At 43.2% G+C, this 26799-nt stretch overlaps 2 protein-coding genes across 2 annotated transcripts in view; both read left to right on the plus strand.

The window, feature by feature from the left end:
* The window catches only part of GALNT14 (polypeptide N-acetylgalactosaminyltransferase 14), a 337247-nt gene extending 320241 nt beyond the window's left edge, over nt 1-17006 (plus strand). Inside the window, exons 12-15 of the mRNA XM_069955032.1 lie at nt 1055-1138; nt 2418-2562; nt 14318-14437; nt 15599-17006. Coding sequence (XP_069811133.1) covers nt 1055-1138; nt 2418-2562; nt 14318-14437; nt 15599-15766 — 517 coding nt within the window. The 3' untranslated portion in view covers nt 15767-17006. The remainder of the gene's footprint in view (nt 1-1054; nt 1139-2417; nt 2563-14317; nt 14438-15598) is intronic.
* The window catches only part of LOC138773987 (calpain-8-like), a 613980-nt gene that overhangs the window by 480732 nt on the left and 106449 nt on the right, over nt 1-26799 (plus strand). The gene's annotated exons all lie outside the window — the stretch shown is intronic.

Here is a 26799-nt window from a genome sequence, read left to right on the forward strand (position 1 = left end):
CAGTGCAACATAAATTTTTGATTAATCACGTCAGTTGTTGCAAATCAGCAACAACGGCAGTGATTAATAGAAAATTTACATTGTGTGAACTTTGCCTATGACTGGCCCAAACCTACTCTCCCCCACGTTATATTACTTTCAGGGAGCTGTCTGAATAGGCAGGAAGACATCAGGACATACTAAACTCTAGCCTGTAATAGGCTAGATAATAGAGGAGGGACTAGTGTGAGACGTCTAGCTCAGGGAGTGGTTCTCATTGTGCAACAAATACAGTATTCACAGTCATTGCATTCACAGTAAAAACACATGATAAAAATCAGGACACCTTTTGTAAACTTTCCTTTCATTGTGCTGGATAGAGTAAAGTTTAAAGTGACACCTAGTGGTGGAAGTGCATACCATGGCCTTCATCCTGAGAATATATACACATAAGAATACCAACCTACACATGCTATGAACAGCATTGTCCTGCCCTGCTTTGGGACACTGCATTGGCATTAGAATAGACATTATACTGGGGGAGCTGTCTGTGTCAGTAGTGCTGCAGCCAGGGCACCATGTATAAGAGTTAGCAGGACTGTCAATTACTGCTCACTCTGCTACACTGTGCTTCCATACAGAACATTACATTGAGAGACTGAGGCAGGCGGGATTCCGCTTGTTTTACTCAGTGTGAACGAGCCCTTAGTGTTGCATACTCCTTGTGTCAGGCAGCTGCAGGTAAAGACTTTACTGTATTAGGTCAGTGAAATTCAGCAGGCATACAAAAATGTACACTATTACAGGTTTATCCACTTTGAGTGCCACATCCAGAGCTGCACTCAGCACTTTAAGTTTCATTACTGTAGAGTAGTGCCTTATGGGTACTTTTTTGCTAAGGTCTTATTTATGTTTTCTCCCTGTGTGGTGCTTTGGCTGTGAGCGGACTACAGAATACATTATCACCTGCATGGGTGTCTCTTGGCTCTCTGCATCCGCTCTGTATTCCTCAGATGTTTATAGACGTCCTGCGCTGAATTACCATTAGATTAATGAATTTCCTCTCTCTCCGCAGCATCCAGAAGAGATTGTCACTGCGAAAGAGTTTAAAATGCCGACCATTTAAGTGGTATTTGGAGAATGTTTATCCTGAACTCCAGTAAGTTCCTTTGATTAAATTCACATTGATTTTTATATTTGGCTGCTGATTTCTGATAAAGCTCGGCCACCATCACTATAGGGCGTCATTGGTATCATGCATACATCCTGTATTCACGTGTGTCATCAGCTATATTAGTGCAGGAGTGGACCCTGGTAGTAGAATGCCCCCTGTGCCCCGTTTTGTCTCTAACAATTCAGCAGCAGTATAAAAAATTCATTGTCTCTGACCCTTACATACATCTATTAGGCAGTAGGAAGCTGCTTCTAATGAAAGTTGTGAAAAAAAAAATCCATATGCGACCTAAACTGCAAAAAAATCCATATGCAAACTGCAAATTACTTTGTTTCCACAACTTCCATTTACTTCTGTGGCACTTACATTAACAAGGTTTTCTAATGTTTTCAAAAGAAGCTGAGTCCATGGAAATGGAAATAAGAATATACTTACCTACCCTAAACTCCATAGGCCGAGCTGCAGCTCCTATTCACCTTCTTCTGGTCCCCTTGTCTCTTATTGCTTCCAAGATGAGGGCTTCGAAGCAGTATCTGGTCCCCCAGTCAGTCACTACGACAGCAGTGTCCCGATCTGCTCTCAGCTCATCTTTAAAGCAAGAAGAGGAAATTAGCAGTGGAGGACTGGAAGGAGCTGGATAGGAGCTGCAGTGGGAACTGCAGAGGTAGGTAAGTATAGCATCTTTTCTATTTTCTTCTTCTTGGGCCCAGCAACATATTAAAGTGATACTGTCACCACTCCAACCTCTGAATGTTCCAGTACTATAGCATAGTTTATAATAAACTATATTCAGAAATACCTCTTATTATGGCCTCTGTGTGTTTCTTTTCCAAAAATATACTTTAATTTCTGATAGACAGTGTCATGGAGGCAAGGAGTATTGTCTGTTGTGCCCTCTGTCCCACCTTGGTCCAGTGTTGTAAATGCGCCTTCTGGTGACACTGGGCTTAGTCATCCAAGCCTAGAAAGAAATTCTGCCCGCATCACCGGGAGGCAGGTTTACAGTACTGGACCCAAGCTGAGGGGGGGGGGGTACAATAGACAAAACACCCCACCTTCATTTTAGTTTCCATTTTTATTGTTGACACCAAAAATTGCCATTGATCATATAAGTTTTGGTCCTGAATCATCTCTACTATGATGGAATCAATTATAGGTGAAAACATTCCCTCTTATAGACCAATGTGACCTTACATTATATGGATGTTCTTTCATTGTCCAAAGACCATTCATGAGGTTGTACGTATTTTTATTTTTTTTACAGAATCCCAGTGGAATCCTTATCAAAATCAGGAATAATCCGACAGAGACAGCGATGCGTTGAGTCCCAGAAGACTGGAGGACAGGATGCACCTACCCTAAACCTAGTACCTTGTAGCAGCCTTAAAGGAGAGACAGAAAAATCTCAGGTACTTTGTCTATTTTGGTCTAGACCAGGCATGTCCAAAGTCCGGCCGAAGGGCCATTTGCGGCCCGCGTTCCGAACTTTTACGGCCCCCCAGGTATCCAGCTTGCTATTATCTGCCTGTGTTATAAAGCATATAGCATGTAGCATGTAAAATGGTCGGCCCTCGCACATGTTCACTTCATCAAATTTGGCACTCTTCGAAAAAAGTTTGGACATGCCTGGTCTAGACTATCCACTTCCATACATTGTATCAGGGATACCTCAACTAATAGAAGGAGAACTCCAATTCTGGATCTCCAACTTCATTCCATGTAGAGACCTTGGTAATATTAGGTCACTTCTTCAGCTCATTACTCCTCTGCCCAGTAACGTGATCACAGTTGCTGTTCAGTTGTCATGGCTAAGGGACCAGTAAAGGCTTCCATGCCTGCCATGATGGTGCTATTATTACACCCTGCCAGAGGAAGGGTTACCTCACTAAAATGACGGTACACTGCAATACACTGGCATTAGTATATTTACAGTGTACAGTGCAAGCAATGCCATAGTCAAATCCCCTAGGAGGAACCAAAAGTGTAACTAAAAACAGTTAAATAAATAGTTTAAAGATTTTAAGTAAAAAATTCAAACATTAAAAATTCATCTTAATTGATTTTGCTTATATATGTAAACTATATATAAAACAAAACCCCAGAAAATGTAACCTCACCGCTCAAACGCCATTATTATTGCTATTTTACAAAAACAAAAAGAGCATAAATTTGATATCCCGGAAATTGACCCACGTTACGTACTTTTAAAAAAAAACAAAAGGTAGGGTTGCTTTTTTTTCTCACCTTTCTTTTTTTTGGTTTTATAATAAAATAATGGGTGCCTTCATGAAGTAGGACCTAGCCAAACAACAAGAAAAAATAAAGGTTAGAGAGCGAAGAAAAAAAACGAAAAACGTAAAACTAAAATTTACTGCATATATAAGGCGTCATTCACATGTTTAGTGATTTTTCTGGGCCGCAAAACCTCCCGCTATTTTTTCCCTGTGGAAAATCATCCAGATTTGCATCCGCAATTGCATCAGTTGCCAAATCCGTTTTCATAAAATGTAAATAGTACTAGCTTGCATAAATTTGATCTATGTCTTTTGTGGACATCATGGATGTGACATCCGTGACGTCCGTAAAAAATCCGAATCAAATAGACTACTATTAGTAATCTATAACGCAATCAAAATCCGCGCTAGGCTACGGGACAGATTACAGATCAAAATTAACACGGACTGAACAGCCTAATATAAATCAATGTGCTCTAAGTGGAACCATGATTATGAATCCGCAGTTACAGACAACGTTACTGCACATGTGAATAAGGCCTAAAGGGTTAATGAAAACCACGTTGGTTGGTGGTAATATGCCTTCACTTGCAATGACTGGAGTTCCCCTTTAAGCTGAACCTCCAATGACCTGCAATAGTAGATGAACTGCAAACCTCCCGAGGAAGAAGGCAGGTAGATTAGAAATGGCACAATCCCTTCCTACAGTGCGGTGCATCTGAGGATAGATAAACCATAGAGATAAAGAAAGTCTATTGCTCCTTTACACCGACAGATAAACTGCTGATATTTCTTTATTTTCTGAACTCTGGGTTCTATGTTGCTGAGTAAATGTAGAATTATATGGTGCACTTATCAAAATCCATTACCTTACGTTTCGGAGCTTGTCTTCCTGACACATAAAGTGAATCCACAGCCCAGTCTGACCTCCAATTATATCATAAAGCAGAAGATTCATTGTGTCAGCTCTTCCGCCGCAGCAGACTCTGTTTACAAAGCTCCATCACATCCGATTGTTACTGCCATGTTTCTAATTCCAGTTTCCCATTACCAGCAGATTAATAGATTGCCCGGCTCACTTCTGTAACAAACGCTAGGTCAGCACCATGCGCAGGGGGGACTTTTCGATAAACGTCCATGACGCTGTCGGCTGCAGCCCCAGTGATTTTCCTATGTGATAAGCGACATATCGGTCCTGTAACAATGCAACACATGGCGGTGGCTGCAAAAACAAATTTTACCCAGATATAATGTTATGGAATTTGGTTCCAGTGATTTTGTTTACTGTAAAGAAGATGTGAGATGAAGTACTAAAATAATATATATTTAACAGAGTTTCCCTTCAAGATAGTTTAGGGCTTGGATGTTAAGGCTATATTCACACTACGTAAAAGTACTTTGTATGGTGTGGAACACTGCCTATTCTTTTATGGGATCCCGGCCGGAGCGTATACACATCGTATACGCTCCGGCTGGGATCCCATGCGCCGCCACAAAGAACTGACATGTCAGTTTTCTGCGGCCGCAATTCAGTGAATTGTGGCCGCAGAAAGACCTGTCAGTTCACACAATGAAGCGAGCGGCTCCGGACGCTTGCTTCGTTGTGTGCTATGGGGAGTTCTGATGCCGACGCACGCTGATGCACCAGCATCAGAACTCTGCGGCGGGAAAGATCATCCGGCCGGTACTGCAGTACCGGCCGTGATGATCTTTGCAGAGACTGGCCGTTCCGTGACCTGGCAGGGTCATGGAACGGCCGGTCTCTCACGTAGTGTGAACATAGCCTTAGAATACATTCAATATATGCACACAACCATATTCATATAAACACTGTGCACAGCTCCTCCCCTCAGTACCATCCAGATTTCCACCTCTACCCCACCAACAGCAGCATTGTCTCCATTACCACCCCACACTACTAACAGCAGTACTGTCCCCATTCCCTCACCAAAAATAGTATTGACCCCCTAACCACCCATTGTTATGGCAGCTGATACCTCCCTTTTCTCCCTTTCCCCTATTCGCAGCAGTAAATGCATTTTACCTCTCAATTCCCCTCTGACAATATTCTTCAATCTTTTTCTACCCCTTTCCCACTGGCAGCAGTATTTTCCCCATTTCTTTCCCTTTATTCTCACCCCTCCACACAGGCAGCAGTATTGTCTCCATTCCTACTCTTACCCAGCTGGCAGGAGTGTTATTCCCTTTTTTAACCCCTCCCCCACTGGCAGCAGTACTGTCCCTATTCCTACCACTTTCCCTAAGTACTGGTGCAATACCCTTTCTGGTGGTGAGGGCATGGAATAGATTTTTTATTGGAAAAGTAAACTAGGTGTCTAGGTGAACATCCAATTTGAGGTGTGTCCATGTGTGTTTGTCTCAGTATACATTGTACTGAGTATTTATGTTGACTGGAAAGAAATTTCAGCAACTCCCGGCCCCTCATATTTTTTTCAAATAAGTTTTGCAAATGGCAAAGTTAGCGTATAGCACTACTCTTCCACCTCTTTCCATGGCACAGACAGAAGGACATTCATGGAGGATAGAGGAAACACACTAGATCCAAGCATAGGAGGGGAACTTACCCACTTAAGGTATCAGAGCAAAATACAGTGGTGCCTTGGATTACGAGCATAATTTGTTCCAGGACCGTGCTTGTAATCCAAATCACTCCTAAACCAAACCATTTTCCCATAAGAAATCATTGATATGCAGAGAATTGGTTCCACACCCCAAAATAATGTTTTTCTAAATAACATGTACAACAGATGAAACAAACATTTAGAAACTGCTGATTATGTCATATTATAAATTACTGTACAGTATAGCAATCAGCATGTGTAGTATAATGTATACTATGTGCACTATACAGGATGCACATACAGTGTGTAGATACAAGATCTGCGGATCCCCATAATGCAGTACAACAGGCTATAATAGAGAAGCAGGGCCGCTGTCAGAAGTCTGTGTGGTCACATGACAGCAATGGGGAAGGGGTGTGTGTAAGTGCAGACACAGTATAACAGCAGTGTGTATAGCTGAGTGTAAGTGCAGGCACAGTATGGCAGCAGTGTGTATATAAGCAAAGAAATTGCACAAATATATAGAAATATAACAGAATCCTTTATTTCAATATACATGATACATAAAAATTTGTAAAAAAAACAGAAAATGTAATGGGAAACACACAGAAATCTTGTAATTTCTGTGTCTTTCCCATGAAATTTTCTGCTTTTTACAAATTTTTATGTATCATGTATATTGAAATAAAGGATGTTGTTATATGTCTATATATTTGTGCAATTTCTTTGGTTATTTACATGGTTTTTGTTGCACTGTAAATTTGATTTGTGGCCGGATTTTTCTTTGGGTTGCCAGCAGTGTGTATAGCTGAGTGTAAGTGCAGTCACAGTAGCAGGAATGAAGAGGATGGTAAACACAATGGCTGATAGAGACTGCATGCAGCATGAAGAACTGAGCAGCGAAGGTGTGGGCACATAAATGCAGCATTCTCTGGCCAGAGAGAGCGGGGGTTACAGCTTTGAAGACATTACTTCCACATGCAATGATTTGGAAGGTGAGGGAGACTTCCTGGGTCAGAATACAGTGCTGTAGACCCGGCTATGCAGACCATGCCCCCCCCCACTCCCCCTCCCACCCAGTACAGGGAGCTCTTAAACCAAAGCAATGCTCTTAAACCAAGTTACCACTGTATCGGCTCCCAACATAAGAGGGTGCATAGGTAAAGCATTACAACTTCAAGCAAGAAGTAAACCTAATTCCATGGTAGTGTGCCCCCCCTGGTTAAACCTCGCTCCTAATTTCGAATTCTCAAACTATGCCAATATTTATTCATCAGCATCCAGAAGAAGAGGCCTAATCTAGAGCTGCCTATAGAGATGATTTATGGGCGATCCCATACGGCTCTGACATGTAATCTAATATACAATAGGTTTATTTATTTGCCATGGTTTCTGCGGCTATCCTCTTGACCTGCAGCTGGGAGCATGTGACGGAGCGGCTTATATCGTACTTTACCTCCATGGTCACCAGCGTCTCATTTAATTCCTTCCACATAAATGTAAATGGGTTCGGCAGGAATCCGCTGCTCAGCCTGATATCATTGTGAAGAATTCATTTCTCTAAATGCTTGTTCATTGACCATTTATCACAGCTATTTCCAGGAAGGCTGTCACATTTATTACAAGATAGTGAAAGTCATTGTAAGAGCCAGAAGACAACGCGGTGCGCCGAACAGTCCATGGCCTGGGTGAAACACAGAACAATAGGGGTGGTGGAACATTAACCTGCTGCATTGTCTTGTGTATCTGCTTAATATTATATTACATCTGCAGAGGAATGGCTTATGTAATGGATATGTAACCTAGCATTGGAATTAGGAGGAAGTATGAGGTGCTTCATGCCTCTCTCATCCTTACAAATTGATAGAAGTAATGACAGGGGCCATAAAGAAGCTATAAAAGAGGTGGTGGATTCATGGTGTAGTCTAGAAACTCATTTATTATGAAAAGTTTAAAGGATAAGTCCGGCCAAAATAATTTTTTTATATGTTATTACTGATGGAAAGTTATACAATTTTCTAATGTACATTAATTATGGGAAATGCTCATATACTGCTATTTCCCTTAATTTAGTGTATCAGGAAGTGTTAGAATTCTCTCAGAAGCAGTGACGTCACGACGAATGCTGTAATTCCTATGGAGTGTCCAGCAGGGGCGCACTATATATAGTGCACCCCTGCTGGACACTCTATAGAATCAATGGATGTGTGTATGTAATGTAATGTTATGTACTCTACTTTGTGATTGAATACATTTATGGAATACTTTGGGGAGCAAGTGTCCTTGCTCCCCAAAGTATCCCATAAATGTATTCAATGAATACGTTTGCAGGGCACCGAGCAGCAAGGGAGAGAGGGGCCCGTGCATCTACCTCCCCCTCCCTCCCTGCTCGGTGCTGGGCACATATACACAGTACTACTCCCCCATTATCTGCAGATAGTGGGGGAGTAGTACCTGTGCTATCTATCCCCATCACATCGCCGCCGCCACTGCTCACACAGGGGCTGCTCTTCATGCCCCCTCCTCCGGTTAAAACAAACTATTGCGCTGCTGACTCGCAGGCCCATGCCCGTGCATCTACCTCCCCCTTCCCTCCCTGCTCGGTGCTGGGCACATATACACAGTACTACTCCCCCATTATCTGCAGATAATGGGGGAGTAGTACCTGTGCTATCTATCCCCATCATATCGCCGCCGGTAATCACACTACCCCGCCGCTGACTCCCCGCGCCGCTCCTCACACTTCACAAGGACACTTCAATCACAAAGTACAGTACATAACATTACATTACATACACACATCCATTGATTCTATAGAGTGTCCAGCAGGGGCGCACTATATATAGAAGTCAATGATACTCATTGACTTCTATGTGTAGTGCGCCCCTGCTGGATACTCCATAGGAATTACACCGTTCGACGTGACGTCACTGCTTCTGAGAGAATTCTAACACTTCCTGATACACTAAATTAAGGGAAATAGCAGTATATCAGCATTCCCCATAATTAATGTACATTAGAAAATTGTATAACTTTCCATCAGTAATAATATATAAAAAAATAATTTTGGCCGGATGTATTAGGAGGGAACATATCTTAAAGCACAGTTCTGGCCATGATGACCATTAACATTTGTAGTGCAGTATAGTATTACTAAAGATATTCATCAAATAGGCTTCACTGAACACATTCTTTATAAGAAATGTCCCTACCAATATTTCTCCTGTACTAAATGTCACCAGCTTTGTACATAAGTATAACTACTATAATACTGCCCCTATGTACAATTATACAACTACTATAATACTGCTCCTAAATACAAGAATATAACTACTATAATACTGCTCCTACAGGAATATAACTACTATAATACTGTTTCTATGTACAAGAATATAGCTACTATAATACTGTTCCTATATACAAGAATATAACTACAGTGGTGCCTTGGATTACGAGTATAATTCGTTCTGGGACCGTGCTTGTAATCCAAATCCACTCTTAAACCAAAGCAAATTTTCCCATAAGAAATCATAGAAATGCAGACAATTGGTTCCACACCCCAAAATAATGATTTATTATTCTAAATAACATGTAAAACAGATGAAACAAACATTCAGAAACAGCAGAATATGTGATATTATAAGTTACTGTACAGTAATGGAGATGAAGGGAAACACAAGGGCGGACAGAGACTGCAGGGAGTATGAAGGAATTAGCATGACATATGTGGGCACATACATGCAGCACTCTCTGTCTGGGGAGAGAGGGGTTACAGCTATGGAGAGATTACCTCCACAGTCCTGTCCCCTGATGTAAGTCCCAGCCTGAAGTGGATCTGCTATGATTTGGATCAGACTCTGGGTCAGAGTACAGGGCTGTAGACCACGCTATACAGACCATGTCCCTCCTCCACTCGTGCTCCCACCCAGTTCAGGGAGCTCTTAAACCAAAGAAATGCTCTTAAACCAAGTCACAATTTTGAAAAACTGTGAGCTCTTAAACCAAATCGTTCTTAAACCAAGTTACTCTTAAACCAAGGTACCACTGTACTATAATACTGCTCCTATATACAAGAATATAACTACTATAATACTGCTCCTGCGGGGCGGCTCTGGCCCTGGGGGCTTAGTTATGCAACAATGGGGTCGCTGAACCGCTGCACTGCTCCATTCTCCATTAAACGAAGTAACAAGGAATGCCATAAACCAACACCGGTTTTTGCTCGAAAATGACCCTGATTTACATGAGATTGCTAGTCGCAAGCCTTGCATAACACATAGAAGGAACAAAACGATAGGAGACATGCTTAGCGGCAACGCAGACCAGACTAGAAAATGTAACTGGCTGAATATGTCCCTACCGCAGGGGAACCGCAAGTGCGGTCAATGTAATTACCCAAATGTTATGCACTGCATATATACACCTAGGAGGTAAGGATTGTTTTATTAAGGACTTCATCACCTGCAAATCCACATATACAGTATACGCAATAGTGTGTCCTTGCAGGAGATATTACATCGGAAAGACGAAGCGCCCCCTATGGACCAGATATAAGGAGCATATGTACTCCATACGCACTGGCAAGGGGGTGCCCCGTCTTATCGATCACATCCGAAAGGAACATGGGGGTAATACAAAATGTATTAAATTCCTTGGGCTGGAAAGAGTTAACTCCGGCAGAAATGGCGGAGACCAGCACCAAACCCTACTTAGGAGAGAATCCCTGTGGATTACAGCTTTGGAGGCTACGGGCCCCTTAAGCCTAAATGAAAGAAACAATTTAACCGTGTTCTTATGATACTTTGTTGCTATATGTATATGGTTTTAAATTTCACTAGTCACGTTACTCTACCTGTACCTATTTCACTCCCCTTCCTGTTGCACGGCGCATGCTCTCGGCTAGACGACAGGCCCCAGTGGCCAGAAACGTCCGTCGCCAATAGAGACATGTCACGCACCCTCCCCCTCCCTGCCGCTTCACATTAATGAAATAAAGATGAAATAGATCTGCTATCAAGCAACCGGTGAGTGCTGGACATTCTTCTTTTTCTTCCTTACATCATCACAACTACTATAATACTGCCCCCTATATACAAGAATATAACTACTATAATACTGCCCCTATATACAAGAATATAACTACTATAATACTGCTCCTATATACAAGAATATAACTACTATAATACTGCCCCTATATACAAGAATACAACTACTATAATACTGCTCCTATATACAAGAATACAACTACTATAATACTGCTCCTATATACAAGAATATAACTACTATAATACTGCTCCTATATACAAGAATATACCTACTATAATACTACTCCTATATACAAGAATATAACTACTATAATACTGCCCCTAAATACAAGAATATAACTACTATAATACTGCCCCCTATATACAAGACTATAACTACTATAATACTGCTCCTATATACAAGACTATAACTACTATAATACTGCTCCTATATACAAGACTATAACTACTATAATACTGCTCCTATGTACAAGAATATAACTACTAAAATACTGCTCCTATATACAAGAATATAACTACTATAATACTGTTCCTATATACAAGAATATAACTACTATAATACTGCCCCTATATACAAGAATATAACTACTATAATACTGCCCCTATATACAAGAATATAACTACTATAATACTGCTCCTATATACAGGAATATAACTACTATAATACTGCTCCTATATACAAGAATATAACTACTATAATACTGCTCCTATATACAAGACTATAACTACTATAATACTGCTCCTATATACAAGACTATAACTACTATAATACTGCTCCTATGTACAAGAATATAACTACTAAAATACTGCTCCTATATACAAGAATATAACTACTATAATACTGTTCCTATATACAAGAATATAACTACTATAATACTGCCCCTATATACAAGAATATAACTACTATAATACTGCTCCTATGTACAAGAATATAACTACTAAAATACTGCTCCTATATACAAGAATATAACTACTATAATACTGTTCCTATATACAAGAATATAACTACTATAATACTGCCCCTATATACAAGAATATAACTACTATAATACTGCTCCAATATACAAGAATATAACTACTATAATACTGCTCCTATATACAAGAATATAACTACTATAATACTGCTCCTATATACAAGAATATAACTACTATAATACTGCTCCTATATACAGGAATATAACTACTATAATACTGCTCCTATATACAAGAATATAACTACTATAATGCAAGGGGAAGGTACAGCTGACCCGCACCACCAGTCAATAATCCAGTGTCTATGGATCCACGGGTATGAGAATGCAGGATACACCGCGGTATGTTCGGCTGAACACCGGGGGTGCAAGACGATAAAGCAGGGGTACACTCTGTAATGGGTAGACAAAGACAGCACTCACCCGGTATCTTCAATCAGCTCACTTTATTCCATTAACCGCGGATAGCAGGGAGGGAGAGGTAAGGACGCGCACTGGGACGGCCGTTTCGGGGACACACCCCCTTTGTTGACCAGGTGGAATAATGGAATAAAGTGAGCTGATTGAAGATACCGGGTGAGTGCTGTCTTTGTCTACCCATTACATAACTACTATAATACTGCTCCTATATACAAGAATATAACTACTATAAAATACTGCCCCCTATATACAAGAATATAACTACTATAATACTGCTCCTATATACAAGAATAAAACTACTATAATACTGCTCCTATATACAAGAATATAACTACTATAATGATATGAAGAGAAGAAACATTTCCAGCACTCACCAGGTACTTGATAGCAGACTTTTATTCCATCTTTATTTCATAGACATGAAGCTGCAGGGAGGGGGTAGGTGCGTGGCGTGTCTCTAATGGCGACGGCCGTTTCTGGCCACTGGGACCTGTCGTCTAGCCGAATACTGCTCCTATATACAAAAATATAACTACTATAAGGGTATTTTCATACTGAGCAAATACGGCGGAATTCCGCGGCGGAGAAGTCCCGCGACCGCCAACCCTGCACGTGGTACATGAGGCAATATGATGTCTTATCCACCGTATCCACAGTATAGGGCATTACTAAAAGATCGCATGGGGTCCGATGCTGGGGCCCCTCACAATCTCAAGAATGGGGACCCCAAAAATCCCATTTGAATGGAGCTGTGGGTCGTGCATGCTGTCTCTGCATATTCTTTATGGAGGCAGCTCTACAGAGAATGAATGGAGCTTCAGCACGCATGCATGGCCACAGCATCATTCAGCACATATTTTGGGGTCAGGGATCTAAATATTTTGGGGGCCCCAGCGATCTCTCAATAATGCCCCATCCTGCGGATACTGTGGATGAAGCATAACAGATGAAGTAACAGGCTTGTGCCGTACAATTCTTGCACATTGTTATTCCCTTCCATAGTTGCTGCTGTTAGACAGGGTTGTCCTGGCTTTTCTATGTTTATATCCTTGGGTTGTGGTGTCATATGTTGCAGTATATGGCTGTAGATTATGCAGCAGATGCCTTACTGTTCCCTGTAGATATACTGTATTGTTATACTGTATATATAAGGATAGGTGAGAACATCTGATTCATGTCTCTTTTTCTCTGTGTGATGATACTTGCAGACAGTAATAAATCCCTCTTAAGGTTTAGTTTATTCCCCTCCCCTACATCATTCTGACATCTTAGTTTTAATTAAAGTGCATAGCAGCTGAGTAAGTGTGACATGATTCATATGCCACCTCTCAAATCAATTAGAAAATAGTTCTGCAATTAAAAGTGTCATAATAATATTGATCTAAGAGAGACAAGACTGATTGTAAATCCTTAATAACAATGCACGCAGTCACGTTTGGCATCTACCGAAGGTTAATGCAATATTGAGCTTTGCCATAGAGAAAGACAGATGGGAACATTATGGGGGCTGTCTGTGTCAGAAAATACCAAAGTCTGAGGTAATGATGGGGAGTCCTCTATTTAAGATTATTATTATCTATAGATTATTATCTATTAGCAGCTCCAAAGAAGGTGTCTGTCTGTGGAGGACTTGGCACATGTAATGCCTCATTTCTCCTGTGGGGGTGCTGCAGGAGTATTGAGCACTTTCTGTTGGCCTTCTCAATAGATGAGGATGCCAACAGTAAGACATGCAATCAGTTTCTTATTGCTAGTAAAGCCTTTCTAACTAAATTCAGGGGGATGTCTTGTGATAGTAAGCTGTGTCCTTACTGAGGCAGGCAGCTGAGCAATGCTATATGCTTCTGAATGTTGGGAGTATCCCTTTAGGGTGCAGCTTTCACTGGGATTTATGAGTTATCTTTTTTTTTAGGAATGGATTTACACTCAGGTTCAGCAGATCAGCCAGCAGGATCTATGTCTGTCGGTGCACACCTTATTTCCAGGGACCCAGGTGGTTCTCTTACCCTGTAAAGATGGAGATGGCAGGCAGGTAAGTCCACAGTTTGATTGTGTTGTTTGCATATAGCTGTTCATACAATCCTCACCTGATGGTTTCAAACATGGCAGGCCACAAGTGGATCCAACAGGAAAGGGAAGTACTAGTCCTCCCTTTATATATTTCCCATCCCAATTGACTCCACTTTTGGCTTTGACATAAAAACTGCAGTGGCAGTTCTCCAAAAAAACTGCAATGTGTCAAACCAGCAAAAGTAAAGTTATTAAAGAGGATGTACCATCAGGTACATCCTCTTTAATTTGACCCACCGATAGAACGGCGCCGTCACAGGGAAGCCGGTGCCGCGACGGCGCCGTTTCCCGTGTACGGTGCCGTTCTATGCATGGGTACCGGGCCGGTGCTCAAGCACTGGAGGCCGGCCGGCCGGCCCCCGGTGGGAGGGAATTCCCTCCCCTCTATGACGAGGCACCATTGATTCTAAATGAGCCGCGTCATAGAGGGGAGGGAGTTTCCTCCCACCGGGGGCAGGCCGGCCCGCCTCCATGGCTTGAGCACCGTCCTGGTACCCATGCATAGAACGGCACCGTACACAGGAACCGGCCCGCGGATCCAAAAACGGACCACGGCATCGGCTCCCCCGTGACGGCGCCGTTCTATTGGTGGGTCAAATGAAAGAGGATGATGGTACATTCTTTTTTAAAGCCAATGTACCACTAGGTTCATCGCTTTGGGATTTTTACATGAACAGACTGGCACTGGCGAGGGGATGCCGGTGGCGCGGTCCTTTTTTGAAGTGCCGCCCGATTCCCGCGCATAGTGCCAGTCTGTTCCTGAACATTGACCTGCCCCGGAGCACTGGGGTAAGCCCATCGGCCCCCAGTGTAACTAAACCCTCTCCCATCTGTGACGCTGCTCCGGGCCAGTGCTTGGGAATAGACCGGCGCCGTGTGCAGGAAACAGGTGGCAGTTAAAAAAAGGATTGTGTCACCGGCATCCTTTTTAAGAATTTTGATATGATTTTTGCAACATGGTGGCATATCAGTTTCCTGCAACTCATATATCTTTATAGGATGCTAAACATCTATATACAAAGCTGCTATCTTGTACTATGGTCGACTATTTTTTGCAAGGCCTTATCTATCGATAACAATTACAGCTCTGCCTAACCATTTTTTTCCCTTTTTTTTCCCTTAGAGGTGGAGCAAAGTGGGCTCTCATATTGAACACATGGCATCTCGCTTCTGCCTGGATACGGAAATCATCGGCGACACAGACGAAAACAACAGAGAGATTGTAATCAACCCATGCGAGACTACAGCTATCAGTCAACGCTGGGAAATGGTCCTTCATGACTTCCACTGAGGGCAATGAAACCATCCCACTAGAAAATTGAAAAGGCTTGTGGCAAACTCTGTAGCGTGCCATTGCTTAGAGTGAAGTCAACGCTGCACTGATGCAATACGTAATACAGGCTCAAGATTGAGGAGCAAGATCAGCAGACGAGGGAAGGACAATGGAGGCGCGGAAGGTGACGGGTGGAAATCAAGAATGTCAAAAACATGATGCAACTTTTGGGGTTTCCAGGGATCACTATATGGATTGGAAGAAAGATTTGCCCGTGAAGGGTTTACACAATCATCATTTATCAAGAGAAAAGCACACAAAAAAAAATCCTGTGAGGTGGAGGGGGATCAACACTTTACCTTAAAGTGCAGGTTCACAATTTTTATTTTACTCTATGCATTTTTTTGCACATTTTTAATACTTTATTAGAATGCACATATGCTCCATCCACACCTAGAGTTGTGTCCTAAAATCTTGTAGTAGGTCTAAAAGTAATTTAAGACTTTCTGCTTTGTCTGTGATGATAACGAGGAGGAAAGTGATCTGTACAGCATTGCAGCGACAGGTGACACAAGTAGATAGACAAAAGATAAAGCTCACAGCTCAGCCTACCCCTTCCTTTGTTATGGTAAAGGTCCCAGAGTATGCTCAGTAATGTTCCCCATGTATCTCAACAAGGGAGGCCCTGTCTATAATTATTATGTCCATGGAGTTTGCTGTAAAGCATATCACTAAATGCTGTTATAAACAACTCAGCCAAGAGAGCTGCCTCCATAATAACATATAAAAATTAAATAAAAAAAAAATTACATCTAACTAATCAGTAAAAAAAAAATCTTAGTGATACAGCAGGTACTGATGGGTGTGAGAAGAGACGGTGAAGCTGGATGCAGCTGTGGATGTGACTGGAGTATAATGCATAATAATAATGGGGTCCTGAAGGTGAACCTGCCCTTTGGGGTCTTCTGTCCAGTTTGTATCCTTGCGGCAGGAGGGAGCAGAGCTCCTGACCTCACACATAATATAAAGATAGATTTTATTTGTATATTTATGACACAGATTAATTTATGATGAATTCTACTGGGGATTTAGATTGGCACAAACAAACAAAGGCAAAAACAAATCAAACCGGTTGGCGTTTTGATATCTCTGCGTCTGGTTGGAATATTGACATGATTGCTTGGAAATAAAAAAAAAAAATTACCAAAGTTTTACACAGTTTTTGAAGCGTCTTTAAAGGCGAATTGGTCTCTGTGAAACGGACCGTCTTTCAGAAATAAAAATCATTTTTTCACAAGGGTGCTTTCATGTTTCTTACATTTATCTGGGAAGGTGGATCGTGCCATTTATGCTGCCAAACTCCAGTCATGTGCGAATGGCACTTTGGCTCCTGGTGAGTAGGGGTTGGGTGGTAAATGTAACTTGCCAATTTGAAAGGTCACTTAAAGAGATTGTCCAGTTATAGAAAAACGTGGGCACTTTCTTCCAGGACCTGAGCCTCTCGTCTCCAGTTTGGGTGCAGTATTTGCAAGTCAGTTCCATTGAAGTGAATGGAGCGAATTTATAATATCACACACAAACTGAGGATAGGGGTAGCACTGTGTTTGCACAAAGTGAGCTGTGTTTTTTCTAAGCTGGGATATCCCCTTTATACTGGTTGTAAAGACGGTGCTGGGTAACTGCAGAGCAGCTCCCATTCACTTTAGTGGAAGTTTTATTTGGGCTGTGGATGGCAGAACTGTTACGGTAGTAAATGTTAGTATTATAACATTTAGGCACTGTATAGCATTATTACGTGTGCTATGTATGGTAGCATTATATGGACAGTGTATGATCACTTTACAATATCTAAGCACTATGGGGAGATTTATCAAACATGGTGTAAAGTGAAACTGTCTCAGTTGCCCCTAGCAACCAATCAGATTCCACCTTTCATTCCTAACAGACTCAAAAGTGAAATCTGATTGGTTGTTAGGGGCAACTGAGCCAGTTTTACTTTACACGATGTTTGATAAATCTCCCCCTATATGGGTTATTTTTTGTTAAAAGTGACTGTACCACCAGGCCCAGGCAGAAGCACTGGAGGCGGGCCGACCCACCCTTAGTGGGAGGAAACCCCAGCCCCTCTATGATAGGATTCCATTGATTCTAATGGAGTTGCAGTGTCCCAGAACAGCCCTTCTTATGCTCATATTTTTATTGTAACTGGTTCTGTTCTGGAGGGCTGTGGTCCACTGCGAGCTGCGTTTGTTGCGTTGCCCTTCTCGGTGTTCGGGTCTGCTATTTCATTCATTTGTTGCATGTGTGTTCGGGTGTCGGTGTCTGGAGGTGTTGTGTCGCCTCCTGGTGTTCAGGGGTGGTGCTTCTCATGTATATTTCTCTGTGTGTGCCTGGTGGCGTGGTGGTGCGATGGCTGGATGTCACGTGACTGTGCCCTGCTTCCATGGTCATCGAGCTTTTGGCTGGGGTTACCATGTGACTTCCTGTGCTACCTCAGTCTATCTCCTGTCCCAGAGGGGATAGGGTGTGTTGCTCTGCTGTTCCTGTTCAGTCGAGTCTTGTCCTCCACCTTCAGGAGACAAGTTGTGGTGTAGTCTATCTCCTGCCCCACAGGAGACCAGTTCTGTATCCTTCCTCTCTCCCTGCTAAGAGAGAGACCTGCGTGTGCTCTGCTGCTCCAGTCCACTGGCTGTGTTCCTGTCTCAAGCCTCAAGATTCTCATCTGGGTGTCGATTCTTCAGTCATTCCTCAGTTCATCTCCTCTCATCTTCTCAAATCATCAACAGCAAGTATTTCATTCAAGTCTCATTCCAACCAGCATCTCAACTTCAATTTCACTACTGCTCCCATCATTCAGCACGCTACTCTCACAGCCTATTGCAGCATCACCCATTACTCTGCTTTATTCAAGATTGCCTTATTCCAGGTTGCATCCGGAGAGACTGTTGCTACTAGTTACCACCGTTACAATAAATATACAACTACCGTTGTTTCTGAACCTTGGCATTGGTGTGATAATTGGTGCCCTGACTAAGGACAACGAAGAATCGCATGCCCAGTATTCCCGCATGGTCAGGAGCCCGGTTTCCAGCTGTATCACCCTCTTGCCTGCACCGTGACCAAATTATCCTACAGCTGCCCCGGTTCCTGCCTATTAGCACCATCTATACTGCGGAGTGGCCCCTAGGGGCCAGGGCATCGCAGAGTCACGTCATGGAGGGGCTCCTGCATAGAGAGAGAGGGATGAAGGACCTGATCACATGACCTGCAGGTCCTCAATACTACAGCGTGAAGATCAGCAGGGCAGAGAGGAAGAGGGAGAAGACTGAGCTGTAAGTGTTGTGTGTATGTGTTAGTCAGTAAGGCTGGGTTCACACTAAGTTTCTGCAATCTGTTTTTTGCAAAAAAAAAACTGATTAATGTGGGTGCATCCGTTTTGATCCGTTTTTCTATTGGATTCCATTATAAAAAAAAAAAAAACAGATCAAAACGGATTCCTTTTTTTAACGGACAAAAAATAAGGTCAATTTGATCCGTTTTTTTTGGAATTCAATCGAAAAACAGATCAAAACGGATGCACACACATGCATCAGTTTTTTCCATCAGTTTTTTTTGCAAAAAAAAAACAGATGAAAAAAACGTAGTGTGAACCCAGCCTAAGCATGTGTCAGTCAGGAATGTCTCCATTGCTTCCAACTGTCCCGGATCATGATTTTGGGGTGCTGTCCCACCATCCTGGAACGGCATCCACAGTGTCCCGCTTCACTGCTTCATTTAGTAGCGGCAAGGAAGAAGAAAAGCTCCTGTGGCCGCATCAGACTGACCCAGGACCAGGTGGGTCAACCTGCTGCCTATACTTTTAATTAACATCACTGCAGCCAATTCTGCAGTGAAAATAATTAAATGTCTCTGTCATCCGTGCAGGGCCGTTTCTAGGACGACGGCGCCAGTGCCAAAACCTCCCCCGGACCTCACTGAGCAGCGCCCGACATCGACCTCCCCCCCTTCCGCAGCAGCCTGCGCACTCGGTTAAGGTCAGGGCACCATCGGCAACCCCCGGACCCAATGGGCGTCAGCACCTGGCAAGTTCAGGCCGCGATATGGGGGGGAATGTATGTTGGTGTCACTTAGTGAAAGTAGTGCCCTGGACTGGGCACTACTTTCATTATTTGCTGTGCCAGCTAACTTGAATAAGCGCAGTCACCAATGAAGCAGGGAGCTTTGGGGACCGCCCACTACCTGCCTTCTAGGGCAGGTGGCAACAGTAAGGTGGTCACCCAGCTTTCCCAACAGGAAGGTGGTCACCCAGCTTTCCCGCATCTTGTACTCAGTATAATGGAGGTCACCCTGCTTTCCCGCATCTTGTACTCAGTATAATGGAGGTCACCCAGCTTTCCCGCATCTTGTACTCAGTATAATGGAGGTCACCCAGCTTTCCCGCATCTTGTACTCAGTATAATGGAGGTCACCCAGCTTTCCTGCTTCTTGTACTCAGTAAAATGGAGGTCACCCAGCTTTCCTGCATCTTGTACTCAGTATAATGGAGGTCACCCAGCTTTCCCGCATCTTGTACTCAGTATAATGGAGGTCACCCAGCTTTCCTGCATCTTGTACTCAGTATAATGGAGGTCACCCAGCTTTCCCGCATCTTGTACTCAGTATAATGGAGGTCACCCAGCTTTCCCGCATTTTGTACTCAGTATAATGGAGGTCACCCAGCTTTCCCGCATCTTGTACTCAGTATAATGGAGGTCACCCAGCTTTCCCGCATCTTGTACTTAGTATAATGGAGGTCACCCAGCTTTCCCGCATCTTGTACTCAGTATAATTGAGGTCACCCAGCTTTCCCGCACCTTGTACTCAGTATAATGGAGGTCACCCAGCTTTCCCGCACCTTGTACTCAGTATAATGGAGGTCACCCAGCTTTCCAGCATCTTATACTCCCAGTGGTCAGTGATAGCCAGAGGCCCGCCGCAACGCGTCAGCATTGGAGCAATGTTCAGGTGCTGACAATTAACCCTATAAATGCTGCAATCAGCACGACCACATGATCTATATGGCTACAGAGAGAAAATTCTCCCCCTGTCCACCATCGGGGCTCTGCGATGTGATCGCAGAGCCCCGATGGAAGCCATGGACACTGGAGGCCTCAGGTATCCTGGCTGCTTATGGAGGTCAATGGGGAGAGAGGGGAGGGCAATAGTCTTGTCTGTCAGTGATACCTGGGCACCCGCAGCATCTGCCACAACCCGCACCGAACGCAGATCATGGCAGTTAACACTATAAGTGCTGCGATCAGGCCGATCGCAGCATCTATAGTGGGGAATAGAGGGAGAATCTTCCCTCTATGCCCATCTGGACCATTTAGAAGCGATCCCACGGCCCTGATGGTTGCTATGGCACCAGGAGGCTTCCCTGAAGCCTCCTGTGTCATAGCTACGGTGGCTGGACAGGCTCAGCCTAAAGCTGAGCCTGTTCAGGTTTGCCTGTTTTATAGGCCCATTACATTGCAATGCAGATCTGCATTGCAATGTAATGTGCCTGTAATCAGGCAATCAGATAGTAATGTCCCCATGGTGGGACAGTAAACTAAAGTAAAAAAAAAAGTAAATACAACACACACAGAAATTAATAAATAAATAAAGTAAACAACACATAAAATCCCAATAGCCCCCAATGCAATAATAAATGTAAAAAAAAAGTTAAAAGTAAAATTATAAAAATCCCTAATTTTGTCCTTTTTCAAAGAAATGTGGGCATTTTTCACACCGAAATGGTACGGATATCGGGTCAGATTGTGGGTACAGAGTCGCTTTTAAGTGTGTGTCAGTAATGTGTGTTTGTGTATGTTATTGGTGTCTCAAATGATTATGCATAGTGGGTGGATGGATGTGGGGCCCGCTGAGGTTCACTCGCCCAAGGGCCCGCAATAACCTGGAAACGTCCCTGAAAGGTGGTGTTTTTGCAAGAATATAGCTGTGGTTTTTTTTTCTAATCCAGGATATCCCCTTTAAATGGATATGCAAACTTAGAAAATTGATAGACTATTGGTGTATACCGATCAGATATATGCTGATCCTGAGGATGCTTTTAAAGCTTGGATAATGCCTTTAGAGTTATATCCATAAACTAAAAGCTGTAAGAAGGGAATTTTACATAGCAAAAAGTTAAATAAAAAAAAATAAAAAAAAAGAATAGGAAAAGAAACAGTTCTTCTGTTGTGTAGGTTACTTTGAGCCCAGATCAGAGCTACTTCTGTGCTCTGGAATAATTCTGGGTATCATTGTCTTTATCGCGGCTTCATCTCACAGAGCACAGATAGTAAAACTCAAAGAGAAGGAAATTAAATCTGCAGAAATTCCCTTCAGCGACGCAGAGTGTAAAGTTGTCAGCGGCTAATTGTGTCGCCTTTAATTTATGTATTATCTTTATATATCACAATCTCACATCCAACAAATCCAAACATTCCCGAGATGCAAGATTAATGTCTGCAGCGCATATAATAAAAAGACATCTTTATTTCTTATATAGACTTATAACATTAGTATCGTTCCTCTTATGCTGCTCGCTTATATGTAAGGGTTGTATTATAGTAGATACATTCTAGATATATACACAGGGCAATATTATAGTTATTTTCTTGTATATAGAATCAGTAATACACACACACACACACACACACACACATACTCAGTGATGTGGCCTAAGAATAAAGTCTCTTGTGGCAGAGCAGAGAGCCAATCGTCTCTTAGTCCACTGCATTTAACTATAAGGGCCCATTAGGAGCGGTTATGGTTAAATACATAGGTGCCTGACTACCTTCTGCTTAACCCCTTATGTACTAAAGTGTGTAAGTGACATAAACCTCACCTACATGCTGCAGCACAAAAAAGGGTTATAAGCAGAAGAGAGGGGGATGGCTCGTGCACTGATAACCCCTGACCTCTGCAAGGCACAGGAGAACAGAGGTCAGGGGTTATCAGAGCAGTGAAGCAGAGATCGCCTTGTCTTCTGCTTACTAACCTATTTTTATGTTGCATCATGTCAATGTCAGTGAACATCAGGTCACTTACACACAGCAGTACATAAGGGGTTAAGCAGAAGGACACAGGTTGGCTCATATCTTCCCTGTGCATCCCCGGGCCCCCCTCCACAACGGGCCCTATAACAGCTGCCTACCCTGCCTCTATGGTAGCTACGCCTATGATTATAGTGGTTGAAGCGACTCTGTACCCACAATCTGACCCCCCAAAACCACTTGTACCTTCCGATAGCTGCTTTTAATCCAAGATCTGTCCTGGGGTCCGTTCGGCAGGGGATGCAGTTATTGTCCTAAAAACAACTTTTAATCTGGCAGCGATGTGTCTAACGGCCGGGGCTTACATTTGTGTATGCATTAGGCTGGCACCACCTCTCCTTCCCTCCTCCCCGCCGAGAACCGAGGTATCACTGTAGTTATATTCTTGTATATGGGAGCAGTGTTATAGTAGTTATATTCTTGTGGTGACCACCAGGTGTGATGGAGGTACTGGTGTGGTGTCACAACACCACATAGGTGCTGCCCTGCCCGTTGGTGTTTTGTTGTGACGCCAGTGGCGGTTAGGCACATAGGTATGGTGGCACACCTGCTTTTATTTTGAGTGGGCTGGCTATACCTTTTTCCCTGTGGTCAGTAACCTGCCGGGCTGTTTGGGGGTCCCTTGGGCAATTATCACGGTGGTCCAGAGTGGAGTAGTGACCCACCCAGACTATTGGCACTGCCACACACAGAAAGGGGAGATAACCGAAGAAAGCTGTGATTGCTGTGTAGGTGCTTGGGGAAAAACCAGAGTCCTGTTAAAATAAATATACTCTTGTTTACTGTGAAGATACTTGATACAGGAGAATACAGTAGACTTTTGTCTTGATAAGTTACTTTATACTTAAAACAAGGAACAGATCTGTACTGAGAGTCGAAAGAGTGATACAGCCATGCTGGCTGGGTTGTGTGCTAAGATCTAGAAAAGAGTCCCAACAAAAGTAGTACTGTGCTCTGCCAGAACTTTAGAGGTAGAATAAGTAGAATACTTGAAAGTAGAGAGAATACTTGTACCCGTGTTTTCACTCCTTGGTCTTTGCACCACCTATTGCCCACCAGTGTCGGCTGACCCGTCCTAGAGGGTGACACAAGCCCCAGACCTTGTTACCTGGGAGTAGAGTGGTCAGTGTTCTTTGATTACACCCACGCTGCGAGATAGAGTGCTTAGGCTTCTAGCTACTTTGCTCTATCCAGATCAGTTCCTTTACTTCTTGTGGATACTGTCCTGCACTGTGTTCCTCTTGTCTACGGCGTGGGTTAGGATGATCCCTGCCTTGTCCTCTCTAGTAGGGACTTAACACTGAAAAGTGCATAATAAGGTTGCTTGAGGGAAAACACTAGGTCTCGCATATACATGTGCTCTGCTCAACGTCTAGACTACACACTGGACTGGGGACCTGGCAGGAGCCAGGGCCCAACCTGACTGCTGTAGGGAGCGTCCTATATTGCGTCCTTCCATGGCAGAATCCAAGGCAAAACGACCTCACACTTCCTCTACCCATGTGACTTCCTTCCTAAAGAATGTGTAAAGTATGCTGTGAGTGGGTAAGGAGTGCATGTGTAAGAAGTAAAGAGAAAGATAAAAGATTAAAAAAAGAAAGAGCTCTCATTGGTGTACAGATCCATGTGGTACATAAGAAAACAATAACCCTTTAGTTCCTACAGCTCTGCAATATCTGGACATAAATACTTATAACAACGACATCTAGTGGCAAACCTTTAGTACTGCTACATTACCACTTACACTTTTAAGTGCAGACTTTTGCGAAGGGTGTTACCAATAGAAACACCCATGGTGGGACATCAAACTGGTTTTAATCAGCTCAGCCAAAGGTGTTAGTGTCCTGACACCAGTGCTAGTCCAGCACACAGGTGTGAAGTTGATATCTGCTTTTTATATGGCTGGCTGTGTTCCCCAAATGGTCAGTGGTGGGCGGGTTGTTGTGGGTCCCTTGGGCTCTTGTCACTGCAGTCCTAAGTGGCAACTGACCCACCCGGACTGTATACCGCCACCCACAGAAAGGGGAAAAATAACCCAAGCTGTGTGGTTGTGTGTATAGGTGCCAGTGCGTATAGAAAATGACAGATTCCGAGCAGTATAAAAATAGAACAGCTTTACTGTCAGGCTTTTTAATATAACAGTACACGTTTTCACAAATAGATAAATCTTTACACACTGGAGTGCTTGACCTTTGTGCTGGAGGAGGTGCTAGAGAGTAGCAAAAGAGAGAGGTAGTTGTAGCTATGTACTCTGCCGAAATATCTTCAATCGTTAAGTGTTACTTGTACTTGTGTATAGACTTGGTCTGACCATCTTCTGCCCCCTGGTATCGTCGAACCCGTCCCAATAGGGTAGTACAAGCCCTAGCTGTGATTATCTGGGTGTAGCTAGGTGTCCGAGGTCTCCCAGTTACCTGAACTGCGTCACAGGATATGTAGACCTTCTTTACAGTAACTTTGTCCTATTGAGGCTAGTTCCTCTATAGTCAGTATACTGCCCTGTTCCTTCTAGAGGTGTTCCTGGCCTGGGTTAAGGTGTTCCTTGATTACCTCTCGCTTGGGTATGCTTAGCACTCCATAATAGATAAAGTAGTAGTAGTGAAAGAACTGTTGGTCTCTTGAGGCATCCGTACACTAAGGTGATTAGACTCAACTGTTACGTATCCCTGACAGGGGTCCTGGCATAAGCCAGGCCCTGGCTTAACTTCAGCATGGACTGTTTCCTTTTTTTTGTCCTCTCTCTGAGAATCTCACTAGAACTGACCTGCACTTCCTACAGCAGTGAAACTCCTCCTACAGGGGCCCTCTGTATGCCTGCCTGTGAGTGGTGGGGATAAGTGTACCCAGAAGAAAGTAGATAGTTTAGAATAAAAGGGCACCTCTTATAGGTTAGCATGAAACACATGGTACAAAATCTTTAACCCTTTGGCTTCCTTCAGCTGTGCAATACATAGGAATACATATACATATAGATTACTGACACCTAGTGGGGAAACCTATACAAGGCAAAACGACCTCACACTTCCTCTACCCATGTGACTTCCTTCCTAAAGAATGTGTAAAGTATGCTGTGAGTGGGTAAGGAGTGCATGTGTAAGAAGTAAAGAGAAAGATAAAAGATTAAAAAAAGAAAGAGCTCTCATTGGTGTACAGATCCATGTGGTACATAAGAAAACAATAACCCTTTAGTTCCTACAGCTCTGCAATATCTGGACATAAATACTTATAACAACGACATCTAGTGGCAAACCTTTAGTACTGCTACATTACCACTTACACTTTTAAGTGCAGACTTTTGCGAAGGGTGTTACCAATAGAAACACCCATGGTGGGACATCAAACTGGTTTTAATCAGCTCAGCCAAAGGTGTTAGTGTCCTGACACCAGTGCTAGTCCAGCACACAGGTGTGAAGTTGATATCTGCTTTTTATATGGCTGGCTGTGTTCCCCAAATGGTCAGTGGTGGGCGGGTTGTTGTGGGTCCCTTGGGCTCTTGTCACTGCAGTCCTAAGTGGCAACTGACCCACCCGGACTGTATACCGCCACCCACAGAAAGGGGAAAAATAACCCAAGCTGTGTGGTTGTGTGTATAGGTGCCAGTGCGTATAGAAAATGACAGATTCCGAGCAGTATAAAAATAGAACAGCTTTACTGTCAGGCTTTTTAATATAACAGTACACGTTTTCACAAATAGATAAATCTTTACACACTGGAGTGCTTGACCTTTGTGCTGGAGGAGGTGCTAGAGAGTAGCAAAAGAGAGAGGTAGTTGTAGCTATGTACTCTGCCGAAATATCTTCAATCGTTAAGTGTTACTTGTACTTGTGTATAGACTTGGTCTGACCATCTTCTGCCCCCTGGTATCGTCGAACCCGTCCCAATAGGGTAGTACAAGCCCTAGCTGTGATTATCTGGGTGTAGCTAGGTGTCCGAGGTCTCCCAGTTACCTGAACTGCGTCACAGGATATGTAG

This window comes from Dendropsophus ebraccatus, chromosome 15 (genome assembly GCF_027789765.1).
Source record: "Dendropsophus ebraccatus isolate aDenEbr1 chromosome 15, aDenEbr1.pat, whole genome shotgun sequence".
In the NCBI taxonomy this organism is placed as follows: Eukaryota; Metazoa; Chordata; class Amphibia; order Anura; family Hylidae; genus Dendropsophus; species Dendropsophus ebraccatus.